General features: G+C 43.7%; 1 protein-coding gene across 1 annotated transcript; it reads right to left on the minus strand.

Annotated features, from left to right (window-relative positions):
* Positions 1-7,491: 7,491 nt before the first annotated feature.
* LOC307218818 (receptor-type tyrosine-protein phosphatase C-like) lies at positions 7,492-20,981 on the minus strand. The gene is made up of 8 exons (XM_079981709.1): positions 20,729-20,981; positions 18,448-19,419; positions 13,750-13,958; positions 11,755-11,818; positions 11,454-11,571; positions 9,191-9,225; positions 8,123-8,261; positions 7,492-8,018 (listed from the first exon to the last, which is right to left on the minus strand). The coding sequence occupies exons 2-8, from the start codon at positions 18,725-18,727 to the stop codon at positions 8,006-8,008; spliced, it is 858 nt and encodes a 285-aa protein (XP_079837835.1). The 5' UTR covers positions 18,728-19,419; positions 20,729-20,981; the 3' UTR covers positions 7,492-8,005.
* Positions 20,982-22,959: the final 1,978 nt, after the last annotated feature.

The following is a 22,959-nucleotide window of genomic DNA, read 5'->3' on the forward strand; positions in this document are numbered from 1 at the left end:
AATTGTCCACATTGGCATGTTTGGTGGCAGTTATTGTATACGCATAGCAGCTTTATGAGTTTAGAGCATGTTTTTGATTTTCTAATCTGGAATTTTCCTTTTTTTTTTTTTTTGCACTCAAAGCATCTTCTTGTAAAAGTCACAGAAAGTAACTCATGGAAATGAAACTTCAAACTCTCTGGAGTTCATCCTAAACCCACCACATTCTCCTGAACAAACTCTAAGGTTCTGTAAACCAAATTTATGGAAGTACCTTCCAAGCATCATTCGAGAGGGCAAGGCTGCATTTCTATCCACACTTACTGGGCAGTAAATCCCAATGAACTGTATTCGTCAGTAGACATGTATAGGATCACACAGTTAAATGATGGAATGGTGGAAAACTTCCCCAGTCTCCCTCCCTCCCTCACTCCTTCCTTCCTCGCCTCCAGTTGTCAGGTGCATCAGGAAAAAGTAGGTTGCTCCTTGATGCTGTCAACTATTCTGTAATTGACACATCTCCTGCATTTCTTCAGTGGATGTGTGTGAACAAGCTCACTACAAAAGATTACAAGCTTCCACATGTACACATTTCTTCAGCCAGCAAGTGAAACTTGAAGAACAGTATATGTCCATGCTGATTTGTTCCACCCAGAATGCCCTTTGTGGTTGCCTGGAAAGAAACCATACATTTTATATATTTATATTTATATTATTTTTTATTTTTTATGTTTTATTTTTTATTTTAAATTTATTTATTTGGTTTTTCAGATTAAAAATGTACAGTCACATATCCAACATACAACATAAAAAGGAATCTCTTGGACTTCCCTCCTCCCCTTTGTGGGTCCTATTGTTAATCATTTCCTCCTGCATCTTTTATGATCATCCAAATCTTTTACCTCTCCATTGTGTCCAAAATTCACCCTTAAACTACAAGTGATATTCCAATCCCACTAACGATTTTAACTGTTTACAATGGTCTGTAAGATAAGTTATCAATTTTCTCCATTCCTTGTTAAAATTTTGGTCTTCCTGATTTCTGATTCTTCCAGTCATTTTAGCCATTTTGGCATAATCCAGGCATAGGCAAACTCGGCCCTCCAGATGTTTGGGGACTACAACTCCCATCATCCCTAGCTAACAGGACCAGTGGTCAGGGATGATGGGAGTTGTAGTCCCAAAACATTTGGAGGGCTGAGTTAGTCTATGCTTGGCATAATCCATCAACTTGATCTGCCATTCTTCTCTGGTAGGGACTTTTCCTTCTTTCCATCTCTGGGCCAATAACATCCACGCAGCCGTGGTCGCATACATAAATAGTCTTTTCTGTTCCCTTGGGATTTCAACACCTGGAATTCCTTAAAGGAAGGCTTCGGGTTTTTAAAGAAAGGCTAGTTTAAACTTTTTTTTTTTAAACTCATTACATATCATTTCCCAAAATTCTTTTACTACCTTACATTTCCAACACATATGATAAAAGGTGTCTTCTTTTTCCTTACATTTCCAGCACATGTATTTATATTTAGCTCTGAGCAATGATTCATCCCAAACCCAGTGATCCTTGGCTCCTACCAGATCAGTTTAAAAGCTGTTCCACTGCCACCTTTCAACCACCAGTTTGCTTCCATGTTGGCTCAAGTAATCCATCAGATGCAAGGCAGGTTCCTATCATTCCAAAGGGGGAAGGGGCATAGCTCAGCAGTAACGCACCAGCATTGGGTTCAGTCCCATGTGTCTCCAGCTAGTCAGTGTGGAAAATACTGAACTAGGTGTACCAATGGTCTGACCTGGGGCTAATCTACACTGGTTAGTTACTGTATTTTCCCATGTATAAGACGAGCTTTTTTGACCCAAAAATGAGGTTCAAAATTTAGGCTCATCTTATACACGGGTAGTGCTGAGAGGGGACATACGAATGGTTTTTTGGCACGAGCCTGAGACTGTAAGCGGCGATTGGCTACTTGATTGGGGGGGGGGGGCGATGCTGAAAATTGCTCATCCGCTGGAACGCAGCACACAACCGCTCGTGTCGCAGCTGCCTGGTCGTCGCCATTAGCCCTCCTCCTTGCCGCTGTGGCAGCCAATAGACAGCTGCCCTTGTTGCACCAAGTGGGAGTGTGATTGGTGGCCGCTAGTGGCGACTGGGGAGCTGGTAGGTACTTTCCGCTAGCCATCGCAGGCAGCTGCAATGTGAGCAGTTGTGTGCTGCGTTCTGGCGGATGAGCAATTTTCGGCATTCCCCCCAAATAATCCTCCCCAAAAGCTCAATCCCCCCCTATTTTCTAAATTTTGAGGCCCCCAAAATAGGGGACATCTTATAGATGGGGGCGTCTTATAGATGGAAAAATACGGTATAAAATCAAAAATGTATTATGAAAATGTGACACCAGAGGCCTCTGTAGAGCAGTGATCCACCACCAATGGGGAATGACATTGAGAGCTATATTATGTTTGGGGTTTTCTTAAAGCATTTTTTTTTCCAGTTCAGTGTAGATCCAGCCTTCGTGTGATGCAGATTTCTATGCTCCACCCTGAATCCTCTTTCTAAGACACACTGAGAGAAGAGAGCTGCAGATTTTATGGAAGATGGGGAGATATCTTAGAAGAGAAGGCAAGGAGAGGAGATGGGCAGGCCAATAAGGGTCTGGAAACCAAGCCTTGTGAGGAATGGTTGAAGGAGCTGGGTATGTTGAGCATGGGAAAGAGGAGACTGAGAAGAGGTATGATAGCCATCTTCAAACATCTCGAGGGCTGTCACATGGAAGATGGAGCAAGCTTGTTTTCTCCTGCTCCAGAGGCTAGGATCCAACAATGGTTTCAATTTCCAAGAAAGGAGATTCCGACTAAACATCAGGGGAAAGCTTTCTGGCAGTAAGAGCTGTTTGACAGTGGAGTGGACTCCCTCAGGGGGTTGTAGACTCTCCTTCCTTAGAGGTTTTAAGTAGAGGTTAGATGGCCATGGGACTCTTGAGAGTCCCATGGACTGCAAGAAGATCAAACCTATCCGTTCTGAAGGAAATCAGCCCTGAGTGCTCACTGGAAGGACAGATCCTGAAGCTGAGGCTCCAATACTTTGGCCACCTCATGAGAAGAGAAGACTCTCTGGAAAAGACCCTGATGTTGGGAACGATGGAGGGCACAAGGAGAAGGGGACAACAGAGGATGAGATGGTTGGACAGTGTTCTCGAAGCTACCAGCATGCGTTTGACCAAACTGCGGGAGGCAGTGGAAGACAGGAGGGCCTGGCGTGCTCTGGTCATGGGGTCACGAAGAGTCGGACATGACTAAACGACTAAACAACAACAACAAACAGATGGTCTTCTGTCAGGGATGCTTTAGCTGAGATTCCTGCATTGCAGGGGACTAGATGGCCATTTTGGTCCCTTCCAACGATTCTGTAAGGAACTCTTGCCTGGAAAGATATTCTTTGACATGCAGTGCTCATGCCTCCTTGTCAACAACCCTCAAAGATTCTTTCTTTCCTCACTGCCTACACTTGTTCAAGGGCATAGCTGACAAGCAAGGGTAGGAAGGATATGCTGTGCCCCAGATGCCATTTCCTTTCTGCAGAAATCCTTCCCGTAATAAAATTACAGCCACCGAGGTTGCATTTCCCTTTGAATTTCACTTGGGGGAAAGGAACAGATCTCTGATGCGTTCGGCAAAAGGAACGGCTGCCTTGAACAGTGAGGAAGCAGAAGATGCCAAGTTCGTGCACTCTTTGCTGTCAAGTTAGATAGATTTTGGCTCTTAATCGTTGCCAAGGGAACCCTTTTATACATATGAAAATGCACTGGAAATTTGTGTGTCGCCTCGCTAATAATGCCTCCCACACAAAACTTAAGAGGGCTAAGACAACAGAGGTCATCGCAGGTGAGATTTTAAGAGACAAAGAAATTCGATGCCACGAAGGAGTGGGGGAGATAAGGCTTTCGACTGACTAAATTCATCCTAAAGAAAGAGGCATGAGTGCAATGGAAAGTAAACATCAAAAACAGAGACACGCAGAAATGAGAAACAATTCAAGGAACTAATGAGAGGGGAGCTGAAAAGAAGTGGTATCGCACACCAGTTCCAGATTTTGGGGGGCTCCTAGCAAGATACCCTTAGCGAGCTTCCCTGCACTGCTGTCTACTTCCCTGTCCTCCCACTCTGCGCAAGGGATGGCAGCGAAATTCAGTTCAGTTTGCACTTAAAGGCAAACTTGCCTTCTATGCGCTTTTCAAAACAGTACACAAATTTGCAACCAAGTATGTCTACCAAAAAAATGCATGTATTAGGGAAAGGTGTACACAAAAGCATCCATTAGTGAAAACAATATTTAAAAATGCATGATATTAGAGAAAGCTGCTTTGGAAAAAACATATATATAAGGCATAAGTGCGCACAAACAACGTGTGTATTGGAATAAATAAAGAGTGTGGCGGTGGGCCCTCTGTAGGAGTGTGGGGCTCAGCAGATGCCTTAAAGTGCTTACAGTGGTATCTTGGGTTACTAAATTCATTCTGGAGGTCCGTTCTTAACCTGAAACTGTTCTTAACCTGAGGTACCACTTTAGCTAATGGGGCCTCCCGCTGCTGCCGCGCCGCCGCCACGCGATTTCTGTTCTCATCCTGGAGCAAAGTTCTTAACCCGAGGTACTACTTCCAGGTTAGTGGAGTCTGTAACCTGAAGTGTCTATAATCCAAGGTACCACTGTACTTCTTTCTTTTTTCTGTTTTATATGCTTTATTGAAATTAAAGAGAAGTATGGTGCGGGTGGCGCTGTGGTCTAAACCACAGAGCCTAGGGCTTGTTGATCAGAAGGTTGGCAGTTTGAATCCCCGCAACAGGGTGAGCTCCCGTTGCTCAGTCCCAGCTCTTGCCCACCTAGCAGTTCGAAAGCACATCAAAGTGCAAGTAGATAAATAGGTACCGCTCCAGCGGAAAGGTAAACAGTGTTTCTGTGTGCTGCTCTGGTTCGCCAGAAGAGGCTTAGTCATGCTGGCCACATGACCCGGAAGCTGTACGCCAGCTCCCTCAGCCAGTAAAGCGAGATGAGCACCGTAACCCCAGAGTCATCCATGACTGGACCTAACAGTCAGGGGTCCCTTTACATTTTTATAACAAACAATTGTATGAAAAATCCAAGTGAAAATACATAAGAATATCAATATTTGCTCATTCATATCACCATACATTCTTGTTAAAATTCCTATGACTTCCCGCCACTCCACCATTTACTTATCTGATACACTATTAATCTCTATCTCTTTTTATTAATATTTGTCACTGTTATATTCTCTTATTTCTGTTCATTCTAACACAGAAGTCATTCGAATGCTGCTACTGACGTTACATTACTGCAATAATCCTTTAGATATTTTCTGAAAATGTCCCATTTTCGAATAAAGGTCTGCTGAGTATTACCTCTCAGCTTTTTTGTCATTTTTGCCATTTCAGCATACTCTAATAACTTACTTTGCCACTCCAGCTTTGTTGGGACTTTCTCTCCCTTCCAATTCATTGCAATCAATATTCTTGCTGCTACTGTCACATACAAGAATTTTATTTTATTTTTTTGCATTTTTTTGGTATGTCTGGGCCCAGAATCCCAAGGAGGAAAGCCTCCGTGTGTGTTTTTTAGAAATGATACTTTGGTCATTTTTTAAAGTTCATCATGAATAACATTCCAGAATTCCTTGATTTTCTTGCAGTTCCACCACATGTGTAGCATGAAACCTTCCACTTCCCCACACCTCCAACATTTACTTGAGACATTTTTGTACATTTTAGATAATTTTAGTGGTGTCAGGTACCATTGAAATTGCATCTTCATAAAGTTTTCTTTTAGGGTGTAACGTGATAAATTTCATATGAAATGAAATGAAAAATACAGCGCTTACTTCTGACACTTGCTCTGTTTGTATCCTTGGACAAAGATTGGAACGGATGCTGTAAAGGGTTGTGATAGGAATTTTTAGGTCTTAGATATATGGAAATGTTCATAAATGTACTAACCAAGCACGTACATAGATCAGCACAGGAAGACCGACCCGGAACCATTTTGATTCCTAAACTGAGCAAATGTTTTCTCTGCAAGGTCAAAGTGGGAAACCTCCCCATTGTCTCTTTCCTCACAAATCCTGTCTTAAGGGCACATTTAAGATATGAATAGGGTGTGAGCCTGTGACCTGGCCCAGGAACTAAGTATTTATCATTACAAAAGACTGGCCAGGCTTCCCAGGCAATCCAATCAAGTAGCCTACCAGACAGGAGATAAACAATGACAGGAGAAAAACAACATTCAAATTTCTGTTGTAGACCACCTTTTCTGTGATGTAGGTGTGATGTAGGGGTGGTGGTCTTGGGTTACACCCCTTCTGTGATGCATGTATGATGTATGGAGGGGTGGTCTTGAGCTCCAGGGCAGGGAATTTAAAATGTCTATATAGGGGCAGGGACACTTTGGTTCTGGGTTCCTCCTCCTTTCCTGCGGGTAAGGGGAGCACCCTGTTGCAACAGATCAATAAAGATCAAGTATTTATCACTACAAAAGACTGGCCAGGCTACCCAGGAAATCCAATCAAGTAACCTGCCAGACAGGAGATAAAAAACGATGGAGAAAAACAGCATTCAAATTTCCGTTTTAAGACCGCCTTTTCTGTGATGTACGTATGATGTATCTGAGGGGTGGTCTTAGGTTACACCCCTTCTGTGATGTATGTATGATGTTTCTGGGGGTGGTCTTGATCTACAGTGTGGCAATTTCAAAAGTCTTTATAAGGCCTTGCACAGCATTTTTTCTGGGTCCTCCTCCTTTCCTGCGAGTGAGGGGAGCACCCTGTTGTAACAGATCAATAAAGATCAAGCTTACTAGCTGCTTTGCTTCTCAATATTCTCTGGTTGGCCTCTGTTATTCTCTCCTACAAATATGTACAGGACTCTATATGGGCTCTTGGATACCCCATAAGGGAAAAGGGCAATTTTTGTTTACAAAAGGGTACAGACAGAAAACAGAATACCTACAAAGAAAAATAACCCCCAACCTGGAAAGAATTCTCATTCAGAACAAAGCTTCTGTACATGGACCTGGTGCATATCCTCAAGCTAAATGTCATAATCATCAATATATTTTGTTATAAAAGTGTTTATAGCACTTTGGCAAGGTCTTAGACAGACAGACAGATCTCCCTGCCCACCAAGGGGATAACAATTTGAACATCAGGGATAACAAGAGACGTTGGAAATGAAAGGAAGAGGGAAGAGTAACAAATGGAGAGGTGAAGGGGGCAAAGGAGCCCAGGGGATAGAATAACAGAAGCATAGAAGGGATCACAGTGGTCTTCTTATCCGACCTTCTGCAATGTAGGAATTTTTTTGGGCTCAGACGCCTGACTCTCAAATTAAGTCTCACACAGAGTTACAGAAGCAGGGTTTGTTAGAGGTGGGAACGTGCAGGGGGACAGTATTTCCTGTGATAGCAACGTTTACAAGGTGCTGTAACAGGAATCTAAGGCGTGAAGCCAATGAACTTTACACATCTCTTTGCTACTGTTTCTACAACTGATCTCAAAACGGTTTGCAACCAACATTAAAGCATCCAATAAAACAATCCAGAATAAAACATTATTCAAAAGTAAAGCAAGCGTTCAAAGCAACATAATCAAAATTAAGCATTGCAAAATTGGTCAACAACGGAATGCACATTTACAAACCCTCCAACGTTCCACAGATGAAAAATGAGAATAATAATGGCTAACATGCAGTTCCAAACAACATTTACCATTTTTTTTAAAAAAAATGTTGCACACATATGAAAGAGGTGATGAAAAGTATTAACGATTTGTATAATATTAAAGCTGTGCTGTAGTACATCATATGGCGGGGGGTTAACATAAAAATGGCAACCGATTTTGAAACCGACTATTGTTCTTCAACTCCAGCTTGCATCCTCAAGTGGTTTATCTCTTTGTGCAGCTCCAAAATGTCCTCATGCAAAGAATGATAGACTTGTAGAGTTGTAAGGGACCCCGAGGGTCATCTAGTCCAACCCCCTGCAACACATGAAAAAACTCGGTGACACTGGTAACTGCTGTACAATTAAAGATGGTTATTTTTTTTTATGGTAAGGGTACATCTGTGGTCATTTCTCACTTACATGTTTAATTCATTTTCCTCTCTATGCTCAATACTCATGCCTGGACTTCTTACTGATGTGCACATCTGGCTTCCTGTTAGAGGTTCTGTCTGCTCAGCCACATCCATTGTCATGTTCTGTGGCCCATAGTTTTCATAATCTAGAAATAAGTCAAAATACTTAGTATGGAGCAGTCTTATTTATTTATTTATTTTTATTTCATAAAATTTATATGCCGCTTGGTTGTAAAAATAAAAAAAATAAAATCTCAAAGCAGCTTCCAAAAAGAATAAAAGCAATTAAACACAACTACTTAAAACATTCAAAAGATAATTAAAATCAATGATAAACTAAAGACAGATTAAAGCACTCTGCAAATGTGGGTGGGCTTATCTAAAGAAAAATGTTTTCAGCAGCCTCTAAAGAGTCCAGGGAAGGTGCCTGCTAATGTCAATAGGCAGGGTTTGAAAAATCAATTTCATACAAATACAAAACGAGTATTAAATGGCATCTGTAACAATGGGGTGGACCTACACTCGTTGTTTATAACGTTAAAGAGGCGTTATTAAAACGTGACACAAGGGGGTGCTGCAGAGCAGTGAGCCATCGGCAGTGGAAAACAGCAGTGAGGTCTATATAACATTATATTTAAATAACGTTTTACAGGTCAATGTGAAACGCTGACAAAGAGCATACCGCCCAATCAAAATCTTTCAAATTACATTCAAACAATTCAAATTACTAAAATCAATACCACAATAAAAGTGATCAAACATAAAATCAGGAAGACAGAACCTTAAGTTGCACTAAAAGCTTAGTGAAGAGGGGGGAGTCTGAGCAGCTCTTCTTGAAGCTTAAGAGTGAAGTCAGTGGCACATTAGCCACTTGGCAGCACAGAAGTAGCTATGGGAGTTCATCAGGCCAATTCCTTGATTCTGCAATGCCTGCATGGGTCTATGAGGAACGTTTCTACCTTACAACTCCAAGAAGCATGCTTCAGGGTTCGGTACTGCTACCAAGGCATTGTCATGAGCTAGGCAGAAACATCAATTAAATACTTGCCCTTGCCAGAAGTAGGAGAATACCAACCTCTGTTAAGAGGCTGCATAGGTACATCTTGATCCCTGTAAGAAACATAAACAGTTATGAAGGATGAGAGCAATGCTTCACATTACTGAAGCTTCCTGCAACCAGATTCTAGGTATCTCGAGCCAGGTTGACGAGTGAGATCGACAGGCTCATCTCTGGTTTGGTCCTTTGTCGGAAACAGTGTCCTTAAATATCCTTAAATCGCTTAAATGTCCAGGGAAAGCCAGACACATTGGCTAATTTTTCTTTTAAATATGGCAACCCTCCTATCAGCCAACTTTAGCTTGAGAAGGAATCAGGAAGGGGCAAAGGGTTCACCTGGCCTCTGAGCAGCAGTGCCACTGCAGTTTACAGAGAGCGAGAGGAGTGAGGTGGCAGAGAGGAGCTTCCGTACGACCGAGCTGTAATGGCTCTCCTCCTCATCGTATCTTCGGAATCCATCAACCTCTGCTCCTATGGTGATTAACAACCTAAGCCTTTAATGAGACTTCAGGCATGCTCCCATTACACAGAGTACCCGGACAGCAGCAGAAGAGCCAGAAATATGTGCTACATTGCTACGTTTATTTCTAACTACGCAGGACAGAAAAGAATATGCATCTGCTCTCTGTGAGAGACAGAGAACAACAAGAACAAAGAAACAGGAAAACAGTAACTTCAACATCCGTCTCCCGTGAGACTTCCAACAGTCTGGAATGTAAACAGAGTCTTGTGACTCCAAAAACTGCACAGTGGCATAACAGAAATCTAACAGTTGCCACCGTGCAGATGCACTGGTGGTGCCCAGCTGGTTTCACCGGTGCATTTGCACAGCCTTGACCTCCCAACCCCTCTCCTTTTTGGTAAGCTGCAGTGATGGTGCTGATGGGAGGCCATGAATGTCTTGACGTCCTTCCTCTCCAGGCACTCCCGGGAGGAATTTTCACTTCTCTCTACCTTACTTTACACTTCCTGACAGGTGGTTCCCTATAAGATATCACTGAAGAAGTATGCAACCAACAGACCATGGCCAAAGGAAGCCAATGTGGAGCAGGGGTTAGATGGCTGGATTGGGACCCTCAGAGAACAGCGTTCAAATTCCTACTCAGTCATGAAACTCTCGGGGTGACAGTAGCGCTCTCTCTCAGTCTAAGTCACCTCATAGGGCTGTTGCAAGATTTTAGAAGGGTGATGTCAGGCTTCAGGGAATTGGCTCCCCTCCGCCCAGCAGTAGATAAGCAGAACAAAGGAAAAGGAGTCTTCTTACCAGTTAGAAACTTTAATAATCACAGTGAGAGAACAAAGAACATCTCCTAGAAATGGCAGAGCTCCCAATTAAGTTATCCACCTCCTGCCGTCTATTAATCTACATCACTTCTACATCTTGTAATCTGAGCTTGTACCCTCTGTGCTTTCTGTTCTGCCACTTTCTGAGCTCTCCATGACTTTGGAGAAGGGGTGTGTGAATGCTTTCCAGAAACTGTGAGTCTGTTAACAGTGTTTCTTCTCCTAGCTGTTCCCCATCCAGTATTTCCCAGCTTCTGCCTTCTGAACTATGTCCCTCTACAAACCACTGCTCCAAATCTATACTGTCCTCCTGCTCCTGGGAAGATTCAGGATCTGGAGCAGGATCAGGGGGAGGGGGAGGGGAGGGGAGGGGGAGGCTTTGGCTTCCACCATGCCTCCTCAGTGCAGCCCTCCTCAGCATGCTCCCTGACAGGTGAGAGGAAAACTGCCGAGAACTCATTGGAGCAAAGTTGGGATATAAATGTAACAGGGAAAGAAAGAAAGAAATCCCACACCATCACACATGATAGCAAATGAATTGTATCTTAGCCTACGCCTAATAAAAATTAGGAACGCAGGTGGTGCTGTGGGTTAAACCACAGAGCCTAGGTCTTGCTGATCAGAAGGTCGGCGGTTCGAATCCCCGCTACAGGGTGAGCTCCCGTTGCTCGGTCCCTGCTCCTGCCAACCTAGCAGTTCGAAAGCACGTCAAAGTGCAAGTAGATAAATAGGTACCATTCTGGCAGGAAGGTAAATGGCATTTCCGTGCACTGCTCTGGTTCGCCAGAAGCGGCTTAGTCATGCTGGCCACATGACCCAGAAGCTGTATGCTAGCTCCCTCAGCCAGTAAAGTGAGATGAGTGCCACAACCCCAGAGTCGGCCACGACTGGACCTAATGGTCAGGGGTCCCTTTACCTTTTAAGGAAAAAAAAATGTTGCAGGCTTCTCATCTAATTGCATATACTTAAGAGACGAAAGGAAGGGAAATAACCTAACCTTGATTTTTTTATGATAAGGATGTGGATTTTATGCAGAAGAAAGAGCAAAGCCAAGGACTTTCCAGTAATGAGGAATGCCAAACACGTCGCTAGGTTTCCATAATAATTTACAACATCTAAAAAGAAGAGAGGGAGAGACAAGCTATGTTGAAAAGATTTTAGAAAATGTTAGCAGAAGTTAGTTCTGGCACATCTCTTCACTTTGCTTTCTACATGTCATGTCATTTCTTACTCTCTGTTTTAACATGTAAATTAGGTTAATCAGCAAATTAAAAGAAGCAGTTGAAACTTTAGCTTACGTCTTCTTCTTACTGGGTCAGAGATCACAGGGTCTGAGAGATATTTCCCATTGTAGAAAATAACCTGATAAACAGAAGGAACAGGGAATGCTGTTTTTTTATTAGTCCAAAATGTATCACCACAAACAATGTTGCAGACCTTCCAAACAGTTTCCCACCTAAACCAAAGAAGTGATATCATAAAGTGAGCTACAGTGGTACCTTGGGTTATGAACTTCGTTCCGGAGGTCCGTTCTTAACCCAAAACTGTTCTTAACCTAAGACGCGCTTTCGCTAATGGGGCCTCCCCACTGCCACCAGCGCACGATTTCCATTCTCATCCTGGGGCAAAGTTCTCAACTCAAGGTACTACTTCCGGGTTAGTGGAGTTTGTAACCTGATGTGTTTGTAAGCTGAAGTGTTTGTAACCTGAGGTACCACTGTAAGGTAAAGGTAAACGGACCCCTGACCATTAGGTCCTGTAGTGACCGACTCTGGGGTTGCGGTGCTCATCTCGCTTTATTGGCCGAGGGAGCCCGGCGTACAGCTTCTGGGTCATGTAGCCAGCATGACTAAGCCGCTTCTGGCGAACCAGAGCAGCGCACGGAAACGCCGTTTACCTTCCTACTGGAGTGGTACCTATTTATCTACTTGCACTATGACGTGCTTTCGAACTGCTAGGTTGGCAGGAGCTGGGACCGAGCAACGGGAGCTCACCCCATTGCGGGGATTCAAACTGCCAACCTTCTGATCGGCAAGTCCTAGGCTCTGTGGTTTAACCCACAGTGCCACCCGCATCCCTGAGGTACCACTGTACTTTTACACAAATGTAGGACGGTAAGGAGGTCCAACAGTAGGTGGAGCCACTTTGAATGGCAGGCAGAGCAAACTAATTCTCATTTTGTCTCCGTGTCCCTTCTTGCTGAGTTCTACAAGAGACAAAACTGAGACTCAAGAGCTGACTGGGGGCAAACTGAGGTTGATGGGGCAGCGCTCCACTTGTGCTAATAGACCGGCTTCTAATGCTTCTACTTGTGGGTTGGGTAATAATGCAAAATGTTGAAGGGGAAATAAAGTCATTTTGTTTAGTTGTTTATTTCTTACAACAGGATGTGTAGTTGGAGAAGGCTATGGGATCTAAGAAAACAGGCATTCAGGTGTGTGAGTTTGGTGAAACTAGGGCCATCCTAAAGGGTTCTACTGAAGTACCATGTCTTTTTGTAAGGCCAGGAAGAATATGGCAGCTCCAGAACAACTGGTACACATTGTGCATCAATTTTTTGCCCTACTGACTTTAGAGGCAAAGGAGGTAATCTCCAAAGATGCAATTGGCCATTCAGTAAATCCCTAGGTCAATCTTATTCCCCTCAATTCATCCTGCAGGGGAGATCAGTAAGAAGATGGAAATCTGTGTGCATTCAGCCAATCTCTTTATGAGAGAGGCTGCTCTAGAGAAAAGTTGCCCGAAAAATCTGCCTGGAAAGAAAAAAGAAGAGCACATCATTCTGTTTAAGAAATACTCATTCAGATACAGCTAATGGTCCAGGGATGGACCAGAACAAAGCCTAATCCACTCCAGTCCACTCTCTGACTTTTTCCAGGTCCAAAAGGACCTGCATATCAGCTATCACACGTCACTTGGACACACCTAAAATGGTCATTGCCTGTAAGGTAAAGGTAAAGGGACCCCTGACCATTAGGTCCAGTTGTGACTGACTCTGGGGTTGCGGCGCTCATCTCGCTTTATTGGCCGAGGGAGCCGGCTTACAGCTTCCAGGTCATGTGGCCAGCATGACTAAGCCTCTTCTGGTGAACCAGAGCAGCTTTGACATGCTTTCGAACTGCTAGGTTGGCAGAAGCAGGGACCGAGCAACAGGAGCTCACCCCATCGTGGGGATTCAAACCGCTGACCTTCCGATCAGCAAGTCCTAGGCTCTGTGGTTTAATCCACAGTGCCACCCACGTCCCAGGTCATTGCCTGTAGCTGACCGTAAAAGTTAGAATTAAGCAATTTACCTTAAACTGGTATGTTGTCGAAAGACAGAGGTTTATAACTTCAAAGTAACAGCTTTCGTTATCTTTAATCATGGTCTCCTCGTATAAGAAGTACAAATAATATTTTTTTTCAGGACCATTTATTTGTTCTGGCTCCCTGCACGCGATCTTAACAGCACTGATTTCTTGGTTTAATGGGTCGACTTGCAGTTCTCTCACTGGTGTTGGCTCTGTTTAAAAGAGAAACGGTTGATATCCATAGTCTGTACGCTAAAGCTTTTAGATCTCATAAACAGATTAAAAAAAAAATCAGTGTGGGCTCTGAAACACTGTAGGTTTTAAGTTTTATTTTCTTCTGAAAAAGATTGCTTTGCGCAATCTTTCATCCCTGTTTGCTGTGTTATAGGTTTGAGAGGGTGGGTAACCCTCCTTTGAAATCTCAGGACCCAGACCTCTTAGACTTGGAGGGATATGATAATCGACAGGGATAGCACACGTACTTAGCCTATGGGAAAGCAAAAGTTCACAGGAACTTTTCAAACCATATTATTATGAAATCCCTAATGATGTTTTGGGAGAAGTATAAAAACCTGCTCAAACCCAAGGTTCCCTGGTGGATCTCACCAATAGAGGTGAAGGCAGTTAAGAGAAAAAATACCCAGGGACTGTGGCCAACGTATAAAGTACTTCTAAAGGAGGAGAATAACCAACTGAAATTAAAAAGCTTTGGGGAAATAAGAGAGTGCATTGGTGATTGGTTTCAATATCACCAATTATTTGAGACATTCAAAATTGATAGACAAAAGGGTTTCTCCACTGAGACTTCCAGATTTGAATCGGATTTGGTGAACTCCAGAATTAAAACACTTTCTAAAGTATACCAACTCCTCCTTGACTGGGAAGTCAAGGAGGAGGAGGTGACAGCAGCTATGATTAAATGGTCACAAGATTTTGGGTACTCAATAACAATGGAGCAGTGGGAAAACCTGTGGAAAATAAATTGGAATTTTACAGCCTGTTACTCTCTGAGAGAGAATTTTCTTAAAATGCAGCATCAGTGGTATTTAACCCCCTGGAAATTGTCCAAGATGTTCAAAAATGTCCCCAATAATTGCTGGAGGTGTAAAGAAAAGCCAGGTACTTTATTCCATATGTGGTGGCAGTGTATAGAAATCAAGGTGTTTTGGGAGGATATCCACATAGAATTGGAAAAAAATGTTTAAACTATCTTTTAATAGGAAACCAGAAGCTTTCCTTTTGGGAATCACAGACTCGGATATTCCTAAAAAGGCTAAAGAGATCTTCTTATATGCTATGGCCGCAGCAAGAGTTCTCACTGTGGCAAACTGGAAAAGTGATAAAGTCCCGTCAAGATTAGAATGGATTCAAAAAATGGCTGTGTGTGTCCTGTAGGGCGGCAAAGGGGTTTGTAGGGTGGCACGATCACTGCTAGGCATCGGGGGTGGGTTTCTGAGTGGCAGAGGAGCTGGAGGGAATTAGATAGCATGTCAAAAAAGATAAAAAATAAACCAAAATAGGTCTTTCTCTCAAAATGGGAAGTTTTAAAAATATACTTGAAAAATAATAGTAGTAGTTTAAGGTCATATGCAGCATTCAAATAATTTCAGTAGCAGTGTTAAAAATGTGGTAAAACCAATGAATGGATTAAGGGATATTGAAATGGCACAAAACTCTTTATGCAATGGCAGCAAACAATTAATACAGAATCTGTAATAAGGAATAGACAGGAAGTCTGGTGCATAGAAAAAGACCACTTTTATTTTATTTATTTAATGTTTTGAAGGTTATTAGTTGATGTATTAATTCTCTTTTTTTCTTTGGTGGTGATGGAATTTATTTTCTTTTTCTGTATGGTGTGTTAAGGTGAACAGTAACAATAATAATAAAAAAAGAAATCTCTGGCATCAGTAAAGGATTAGGGTTTGACAGTGGCGGACCAAAGCTGTTGAGCTTTTCTTAGGGGAGCCCGCAGTGCCTAAGATACCCAGCAACCGGCATGCCACCCTCCAGCTCCTCTGCCACTCAGAATCCCACCCCCAATGTGTAGCAGTGATCGTGCCACCCTACAGGTCACCCCCGCCCATGCCTAGCTACGCTACTGGGATTTAAGAAAACCCCTCTTTTTCCCAGGTGCAGCAAGGGTTGAAAATAACACAGCCCAGCTTCCTCAAGAGATCACTCAAAATATAAGCCATCCAGGGAACAGAAGAGCAGGGAGATAAGTGATTAATGAAACAAAAGACTATGCCAAGCAGCAGAGGGGCAAGGCCTCTCCCCGGGCCCTGGTCTTTGTTAGTAACAGGCCTACAGTTTACTTGAAGAGGGTGAGAGAAAGCAAGATGGAGGAAGCAGAGTCAGAGACTATCTGAGTTTGACTCCAACATGGCAGCTGTGGAAGAGACAGGACCCTCTTGGGAGCTGCATGCTCTGAACTCCACTCCATCTAGGTTCTATTTCTAGAACAATATCAGCTTCATATGTTTTGATTCATGAGCCTGTTACATCCTGTATTCACATCAAGCCACAATTCTTTTTTAAAGCACAATAATTTTCTTAGGAATAAAAATGCAATAAGGAGTCATTCTGCTTGCTTCCCAAAATAATATCCAGTGCCATCAGGGTCAGCTTCAAGGATCACTATCATTGGGTACCTACAGAGGCCCATGCTTCAGCAGGGCAACAACTACCAGATTCCAGAAACCTGGGATTTGCTACTCCTCTTTCTTGCGTGTCGAGGTCCCCAGGGCCACCCCAATAACTCACAGATGACACAGAATTTTTGTTTAAGGTTTTTGGCATAATTTTGGCCACAACTTTATTAAAATACAAACACGTGAGTGGTTGCTTAGGCATTGGTTGCGACTATCTGCCCCCCATGGGGGACAGACTGTCATTCCGCACGCCTGCGAAAGTCAGAAAAGGGGAATACACTTGGGGGTAGCGACGGAGCAGGGAACCTGCCCTCAGCCCTCCCCAAATGCAGCCAGGAGCTCTTTGCTATGGCCCGAGCCCCCTTGACAGGGTGGACAAGCAATAGTTAGCCCCTGATTCCTTTAACAGTATCCCTTGCAGCAGCAGCAGCAGCAGCATTAGAGGGGCAGGCACAGCCAATCCATGCCCCTCAACCAACCAAACCATAAACCAATGCCTAACCACAACCTTACAAGTTGTGACGATTTGCTACGCAGTAGGCAAAAACCAAATGGCCCCAGCCAATCAGCCAGATGGACAAAATTCCTACTGGGCCCCTGCCCCAAAGCAAACGACCCCATGACAGGCATAGCAAGGTCAAAGCGAACAACCCTATTCTAGGGAGGGAGGGACGGGCAATCCGATGCACGGGCGAAAAGAGGAAGCCCTAGCCTTGTTCAAGGAGTTTTAGCATTTCTGGCTGTCAATCAACAAATGGCAACATTAACTTCTTCCCAACAACAAGGGAAGCCCCAATCGCATCAGTGGCCGATGATCAATTAGCCCACCCCCAACTTTGGAGTGTCCTGGCGGCCCCCACCACAACACGAAGGAGTCTCCATGAAGGAGAACACGCTTAGTTGTATCTGCCTGCTAGGGATAGAGGGGAAATTGGTTCAGCCTGCTCTTTGCTGCTGTGTGACCCAATTCAATGGTCCCAAACTTGCTTTCGGATCAGAATGCAACTTCCAATCTGACAGTGCGCATCACCCGATTTTGCAATGCACTCCCAGAGTGCAAGAAGAGAAAATGAAATGAAGTATTGTTGTGGTTATGTATAAAAGGCATGCTTCATGGGAAACCATGTTGTAAAGCCTTGAAAAAATATGCACTCTGGGGAAATATGTGCCATAATGTAGATTATTTAAATGGTAACCTGTCAGGGAACTGACATCAGAACGAGAGGTGGAGGCAAGGCTCCACAGCGATGCAGGGGAGGGGACCAGCAGGGGGGAAGGAATTCAGCGTAACACCGGTAGAGAAGGGAGGGAAATGGAGGATTCGGAGGGAGGTCTCCAAGACCCTTCACCCGAGACTAGTGGGGAGAATGCGGACACGCCTCTGCCTTCCCCTTACTTGCGCAGACGAGTTCCGCGCAGGGAAATTTGGAGTAGACTTGGCGTCAAACAGCTCTTATGCTGGAAGAGGTTCAAGGAACGCCCATTGACGGATTCTGCAAGTGACTGACCGGCCACGGAGTGTGAGCTGTCAGCCAAAGCATGGTTGGCCAGGCAATCTAACCAAAACTAAAGGCAACTTACGCACAAGTAACCCCTTACAACGATTACATAACCCTTTAGGCATTCTTTCAAAAAAAAATCCACGCAAAATGGTGGGATGGACTTATGATCGAGTGCCAGTGAAAATGTCCTCTGAGTGAAAGTGTAGTGACAGGAGTAAGGAGAAAGAGCAGGAGACTCTGCTTGTGGCTCCCTTTCGTTTACCATGCAGTTTTGTCTCAGATCAGAAAGGCCAGAAAATAAACAGTGGAGGGAAGAAGGTAGACCCAGCTGGAGAAGGGGCCCACAATGGACATCTTACCCAAGGGCCTCCAAACGTGGATCAGGCACTCCTGCCCAGATTATAATCTGTCACGCTAATACATTAAATCCTATTTGTATGCTTTTATTTATATGTGCACAAAGTTACCCTTCATCGTTGTAAAAGTTTAGTTTCTGGGATGAAGGCAAGTTCATAAGTGGCTAAGCATCATGTTGTCATACTCACTTCCATAATCTGTTGTTAGCTGTTTGTTGTCAGTTTTCACATTTTCGCCATTAAACCGTATTTCTGATGAACAACTGTAGTTCTTGTTAGGTGATAAACCTGTCACTATACAACCATTCTGCTCTTCAGTGGTCCAAAAATTCTTACCTATAAGAAATTGCAAAACATCATTGCTCCGTACGTCAGGCATCCAGAAGCATCTATGCCATGGATGGGGAATTTCCTTACCATTGGCCATGCTGCTTGAGGGAGCTGAGTCCAAGAAGATATGGAGGCTCATGTAGGTTAGTTTGATTGACAAAGAATCAAGAACATGCTACCCCACTGTATTGCTGATAAGAACTGGAGCTATGGTGAGCCACTTTGACAAGATCCCTCTTCCTTCCCCTGACCTCACCTCCAAGTGAGCTGCTATTTGACTGTAGCTATATGTTTTAGGTCTCCCCTAGCCAGCACTTCTTTAGCACCATCCATATCTAATGCTTCACACAAAATATTGCACCCTTGTTATCTACAGTAATTAATTCTGGAGTAACTATCAACAACTTGTGGGTTTTTTTCAGGGACTTGCAACCACTCGTGCAGAGTAAGATCCTTCTGGATTTCATATTACCTATTGCAGGAGGTATTTCTTCTTGCTATTTCATTAAGGAGAGAGAGAGAGAGAGAGAGAGAGAGAGAGAGAGAGACTCTCATAGCTTTACCAGACTTGCTTGCCTTTCCACCTCTCTACACTTATTTCTAAATACGTCCATACACAGGACACAAAAGGAAAGGTCCCCAATAAAGTGCATTTAATTATCCAGCCAATAAAGACAGAAATTCAAAACTTCCAAAATCTCCTACCATGAGGACGACAGTGACAGTAGTAACTTAAATGGCAACGATGCTCATCATAGCCACGATTGTTCCAAGATAAAGTCACACTGGTGTTACTTTTTTTGGGTTCTTCTAGTTTCCACTTATCGGTTTCTTCCAAATAAAGAAAAAGGAGAAAAATATCACAATGACATTCTGTTTAGTATTTCTTTTTCAGTTTCAAAAGGATGCTGGATAATATATTGCTTAATGGGTTGCATCATTTTACCCCAAATGAGTATCCAACACAGTTTTCAGTGTTCATCTATTCATTTTGAATTAGTGTACTTTTATGTGTTAGGGACGCAGGTGGCGCTGTGGGTTAAAGCCTCAGCGCCTAGGGCTTGCCGATCGAAAGGTCGGCGGTTCGAATCCCTGCGGCGGGGTGCGCTCCCGCTGCTCGGTCCCAGCGCCTGCCAACCTAGCAGTTCGAAAGCACCTTCGGGTGCAAGTAGATAAATAGGGACCGCTTACCAGCGGGAAGGTAAACGGCGTTTCCGTGTGCGGCTCTGGCTCTGGCTCTGGCTCTGGCTCTGGCTCTGGCTCTGGCTCTGGCTCTGGCTCTGGCTCTGGCTCTGGCCAGAGCAGCGATCTCACGCTGGCCACGTGACCCGGAAGTGTCTCCGGACAGCGCTGGCCCCTGGCCTCTTAAGTGAGATGGGCACACAACCCCAGAGTCTGTCAAGACTGGCCCGTACGGGCAGGGGTACCTTTACCTTTACCTTTATGTGTTACATGACTATGAGATACGATGGAAGGAGAAATAAAAACATTGCTTAGCTTTAAAAGCCTGTTGTTGTGAGAAATCTAGTGAATTATCAATCATCTAGACTTGAACCAAGAGCACTGGGCACAATTCAGCCACAGCTGAGCATTTTAAAATCCCAATAGATTTCAAAGGTTTAAAATTTCCCTCTTTGATATATGGGATTTAGTGGTGCTTATGGATTATGTCCAGCAGTTAATTCTAATCATTACAGCATCATTCTAGAATCACCACAGTCCTCCACCTCTCACTTTGTTGCCATTGCTCATGACTCAAGGGGCACAACTGCTTGCTGTTTTCAATATAAAACCATTACAAATCTGAACACAGTAATTTGAAAGAAAATCTCTTCGATTTTGGTGGAACATGACAACAGCATTTCCGATTATTAGTTGCATATTCTTTTATTCTAAATAACACAGAGAAGCCATCAGAGTTACTATGTGATTAACAGTGGTTGGAAACCATAAAAAAACAGAAAACCAGTATATTAGTTGACACCAAACAAATTAAAACTGACTTCCCACACCCTCTCTAGCCCTCTGACATACCCCCAGGTTACATTCTCCTAATAGCTTAGCACTGGGGGGAGGACAGAGTGGCTGAAAAACAATAAGGCAGATTTTGCTTAAATAAATGAGAAGTATCTGATCTTACCAGGGGGGACATGAACTGATAATGTTAAATCATCACATCCATTAAAAGATGCTACTATCTTGTATTCGTCACATTCTTGAAGTCCAGCAAGTGTGTTTCGGTCCTTGTCCCAAGTACAGTGGGCATTTTCACAGCTAACATTTTGCAGCTCTGGCTTCTTTGTAACTTTAAGTTCTGCAGTGGCACCCTGTGAATTGTACTCATAACGAGCCACTGAAATGGTTCTACGACCTAGGAGAACAAATCAATGTTAAAACGCTTGTTGCACTGGAACATTTTAAAAACAAGCAAACCGCAAACAATGTTTAATGTGCATTAACAGTTTAAAGAGAGGCACAGTATGTGCACTATAGGTGATACAAATTGTCCTTCTGCTGATCACTTAGATCTGCAGCTGCCTGTTTTCCTTCAGTTCATACTGGTAATATTTCAGTTCATCAACCAGATCTGTCCAACCTGTGTGACTCACCAAGCCAGGCGCAGCTCATCAGCAATATATATAGTGGCCCATCAGAACACCTTGGCATCAGGCTGGGGTGGTGGTGGGATGTGATTGGGCGGAGCTTACAGTGGAGGCTCAGGTTGCGAACGTGATCCATGTGGGAAGCACGTTTGCAACCCGCAGCGTTCACAACCCACAGCGCTACGTCTGTGCACACGCGGGTTGCAATTCGGCACTTCTGCACGTGATTTAGCGCTTCTGCTGTTGTTTATTGCCTTGACATCTGCTGGAAGGGCATTCCACAGGGCAGGCGCCACTACCGAGAAGGCCCTCTCAGCAAGGGAACCGGCAGAAGGCCCTCGGTGCTGGACCTCAGTGTCCGGGCTGGATGATGGGCGTGGAGACGCTCCTTCAGGTATACAGGCCTGAGGCCGTTTAGGGCTTTAAAGGCCAGCACCAACACTTTGAATTGTGCTCGGAAATGTACTGGGAGCCAATGTAGGTCTTTCAAGACCAGTGTTATATGGTCTCGGCGGCCGCCCCCAGTCACCAGTCTAGCTGCCGCATTCTGGATTAGTTGCAGTTTCCGAGTCACCTTCAAAGGTAGCCCCACGTAGAGCACATTGCAGTAGTCCAAGCAGGACAAGGTTGGTTTGCATTTCTAATCAGAAGCCAAAAGCTGCATTTCAGCTAGATGAAGATCTTGTTAAAGTTCATTGTATTTCACAAGTTGTATGTATTCTATTAATAGCAGATCCATTGAAATGAATAGATATGAGTAACAGTGCAATCCTAACATAGCTGTCAACTTTTCCATTTTCTTGCGAGGAATCCTATTCAGAATAAGGGAATTTCCCTTAAAAAAAGGAAAATGTTGACAGCTATGAGTCCTAACTGTGTCTATTGAGACAAAAGTCCTACTGAATTCAATGGCACATACTCCCAGGTAAGTGAGGTGAGAATTGCAGCTCGCTATTGCTTTTGTTTGTTACTATGGAATGTCTTTTTGTGTTTATATATTGTAAGCTGCCCTGTAATTAAGGGCAGTACGAACTTTAATAACAAATAAAAGCAAATAATGCTAGGTTTGTTAATTTCTGTGGGTATACTTCTGAGTATGACTTCATTGAATACAACTCCTATGCTATTGCTGTCAGCTCTCCTAAAATAATAGTAATAATAATTTATTATTTATACCCCGCCTATCTGGCTGGGTTTCCCCAGCCGCTCTGAGCAGCTTCCAGCAGAATATTAAAATACAATGATTCTTCAAATAGTAAAAGCTTCGCTAAACAGGGCTGCCTTCAGATGTCTTCTAAAAGTCTGATAGTTGTTTATGTCCTTGACATCTGATGGGAGGGTGTTCCACAGGGCGGGTGCTACTACTGAGAAGGCCCTCTGCCTGGTTCCCTGTAACTTTGCTTCTCGCAATGAGGGAACCACCAGAAGGCCCTCGGCATATTGATTGTGTCATGTTCCACTGCTTTTTTGGTGATATATGTGGATATGTGGATCAACACAGCTCCTGAGTAACCAGGGGAGAAACTTAATAAAATTAGAGTCACATTCCATCTTCAAGGAAACAATAAACTTACTGCAGTCCATGGGAGGATTGTGCCCACCTTTACTCCCAAAACCCTCAGTCATCAGAGGCAAAGATGGCCCTGAAATTACATCCACAACATCCTTTAGTGCCCTTGAATACAGCCATGAAGATTTGAATTCATTTAAAGTAGCTAGCAGCTGAGGGGTCCCGAGGAGCTGGTGTACCTTGCCTGACCACCAGAAG

Source organism: Podarcis cretensis (genome assembly GCF_951804945.1).
Source record: "Podarcis cretensis genome assembly, chromosome: 6".
Lineage (NCBI taxonomy): Eukaryota > Metazoa > Chordata > Lepidosauria > Squamata > Lacertidae > Podarcis > Podarcis cretensis.